We start from the raw sequence: 2999 nt of genomic DNA, 5'->3' as shown, positions 1-2999 counted from the left end.
GGGGAGATCACACCAGACCGTCTCCAGTTGTAGCTGCGATGTTTTGGCGCTCTCGTCGCCCCTTCTCCTTCTCCCGGGAGCCCGTAGATAAATGGGTTGCCGGAGGTTGCCTTCCTTTCTTCCCCTCCCTTTGCTGGCTGACATTCAGGGATGGGAAAGTTCACAGAAGGATAACGCAGGAAAGCAAAGGGTTACACAGTGTCGCCAGAGAGGAAATCAAGGCAATAACCCTCAAGCACCTCCCCCCCTCCTCCCCCCCCCCTGGGAGTAGGGCAGGACCCAGGAATCGAAGAGAGTGAGATTTGGGTCAGGAGGAAAGGCAGACGCAAATAAATGGAGGAGGAGGGGGGGGAAGGATAAGGGACCTTAGAGATATATGGCTTCTGACACCTGGTCAATCGGTTGATTGATGGGTGCTAAATACCCCACTCAACGGGGCTCCGTCGTTTTCCGAGTGACCACGCCCTCTGGTCAAGTCTGTTTTACGCGGGGGGGACATGTTGGAGAAAGAGAAGAGATAGATAGATAGATAGATAGATAGATAGATAGATAGATAGATAGATAGATAGATAGATGGATGGATGGATGGATGGATGGATGGATGGATGGATGGATGGATGGATGGATGGATGGACAGACAGACAGACAAACAGGAAGGAAGGAAGGAACGAGTAAGAAAGAAAGAAAGAAAGAAAGAAAAAGAAAGAAAGAAAGAAAGAAAAAGAAAGAAAGAAAAAGAGAGGAAGGAAGGAAAGGAAGGAAGAGTTGGTAGATAGATAGAAATAGTAGATTAGATAGAGATAGATAGATAGATAGATAGATAGATAGATAGATAGATAGATAGACAGACAGATAGACAGACAGACAGAAAAGAGAAAAAAAGAAAAAGAAAGGAAGAAAGAAAGAAAGAAAGAAAGAAAAAATAAGAAAAAGAAAGAAAAAGAGAAAAAAAGAGAAAGAAAAAGAAAAGGAAGGAAGGGTTGGTAGAAGATAGAAATAATAGATTAGATAGATAGATAGACAGACAGAGACAGACAGGAAGGAAAGAGAAAAAAAGAAAGGAAGGAAGGAAGAAAGAAAGGAAAGAAAGAAAAAGAAAGAAAAAGAAAGAGAGAGAAAGAAAGAAAAAGAAAGAAAGAAAGGGGAGACAGCGGAAAGAAGGAAGGAGAGGAAGGAACGGAGGAAAAGGAAAGGGAGAGGGAGGGAGAAAGAAAGGAAGGAAGGGGACAGGAAGGAAGGAAGGAAGGAAGGAAGGAAGGAAAGATGGAAGGAAGGAAGAGAGAGAGGGAGGAAGGGAGAAAGGAAGGAAGGAAGGAGAGGAAGGAATGGAGGAAAAGGAAAGGGAGGGAGGGAGAAAGAAAGGAAGGGGACAGAGGAAGGAAGGAAGGGGAAAGAGTAAGGAAGGGAGAGAGGGAGGAAGGAAGGAAGGAAGGAAGGAAGGAAGGAAGGAAGGAAGGAAGGAAGGAAGGAAGGAAGGAAGGAGGGAGGGAGTAGCAGAGCAGGGACCCTTTCCAGAGTTGCCGTCATGGAGATTTTTTCCGGCGTCCCTTAAAGAAGTGGACACAACCAGGAAAGGTCCAGTCTGCTCTTGAAGCTCTCCTTGTCGGCCACCAGCATCTCCTCCGTGTAACAAGGCGCGTCCCGGTTCTCCTTCACCAGCCCGTCAATCATCTCCATCAGCTGGGCCACCTGCGCCTCTCGCTCCGCCCCTTGGGCCTTGTTGTTGAAAGCCAGGTAGCGGTCCCCACACAGTTTCACCTGCTCCTTCAGGGCGCGGTCCCCCTCGGAGATGAACTGGTCGAGCGCCTCCCCTTCCAGGTCCTCCTTCCGGGTGAACAGGAGGATCATGTAGTTCTTGGCGTTGAGGCTGAAGATCTCCTTGATCAGCTGAGCCACGTCCTGCTCCTCCTGGGTGAAACGGCCCAGGTGCATCACCTGCAGGATGACGTGCGGGCCCGGGGTGCAAAAGCTCACGCACTTCTTCACTTCGGCCGCCGTTGCTGACTTGCAACACCTGGTGTCGAGGAAGCCGGGCGTGTCGACCACCACCACCTTCCGGCCGTTCACCTGCGTCTCCTCCTTTTGGCAACGTTTGGTGACGGAAACGGAAGACACCTTCGATTTAAAGACAGTGCTTCCCAGGATGGTGTTTCCCGTCGCGCTCTTCCCGTTGCCGGTTTTGCCCACCAGGACGATCCTCCGTTCGGGACCTATGACCCAAAGCGGGGGGGAGGGGAGAGAAGAAGGGGACCAGTCAGCAGCGTTGGGGGGGGAGACGACCGGGCTGGCGCCAAGGGAGGCATCAAACAGGTTATCAGACGTGAGTCCCTGCACGCTCACAAGAGATCGACATTCAGCCCGTCTTTAATCTCCCAGTAATTTCCCCTGACCGTTAGTAGGTCAGATTTTTGTAGAGAGCTTAAACTTGCACTAAATCTTTATGCTCTGTCTTCTATTTATCTCTATCACCTAATCTCTGTCTCTGTCTCTGTCTCTCTATCTAATCTATCTATCTATCTATCTATCTATCTATCTATCTATCTATCTATCTATCTATCTATCTATCTATCTATCTATCTATCTAATCTATCTGTATCTGTATCTATCTGTCTTTCTATCTATCATTTGTCTATTATCATCTATCATCCATCCATCCATCTATAGTAAGAGAGAACCAGGCTGTGCCTGAGGGAGGCATCAAACGCGTCATCAGTCGCAAATCCCTGCGCGCCCGCAAGAGATCTAAATCTAAATCCAGCCCACCATAAATGCCTTTCTTATCTTATCTCCCGCTCATTTCCAATTGATCCGTTAGTAGGTCAGGTTCTTGTAGTGAACCGAAGCTTGCAATTAATCTTGATACTCATTTGAACTGCCTGAATCTCCTGATTTTCCTGGCACTTGATCTATCTATCTATCTATCTATCTATCTATCTATCTATCTATCTATCTATCTATCTATCTATCTATCTATCTATCTATCTATCTATCTATCTATC

General features: G+C 47.5%; 1 protein-coding gene across 1 annotated transcript in view; it reads right to left on the bottom strand.

Annotated features, from left to right (window-relative positions):
• Window positions 1-1481: 1481 nt before the first annotated feature.
• LOC107299673 (GTPase IMAP family member 8-like) overlaps window positions 1482-2999 on the bottom strand; it is a 16863-nt gene continuing 15345 nt past the window's right edge. Inside the window, exon 4 of the mRNA XM_015829021.2 lies at window positions 1482-2210. Coding sequence (XP_015684507.2) covers window positions 1549-2210 — 662 coding nt within the window. The 3' untranslated portion in view covers window positions 1482-1548. The remainder of the gene's footprint in view (window positions 2211-2999) is intronic.

Source organism: Protobothrops mucrosquamatus, unplaced genomic scaffold (assembly GCF_001527695.2).
Source record: "Protobothrops mucrosquamatus isolate PMUCROS unplaced genomic scaffold, P.Mucros_1.0 scaffold5258, whole genome shotgun sequence".
Lineage (NCBI taxonomy): Eukaryota > Metazoa > Chordata > Lepidosauria > Squamata > Viperidae > Protobothrops > Protobothrops mucrosquamatus.
Note: the sequence above shows the minus strand (reverse complement) of the source record. Positions and strands in the feature narration are given on the sequence as shown.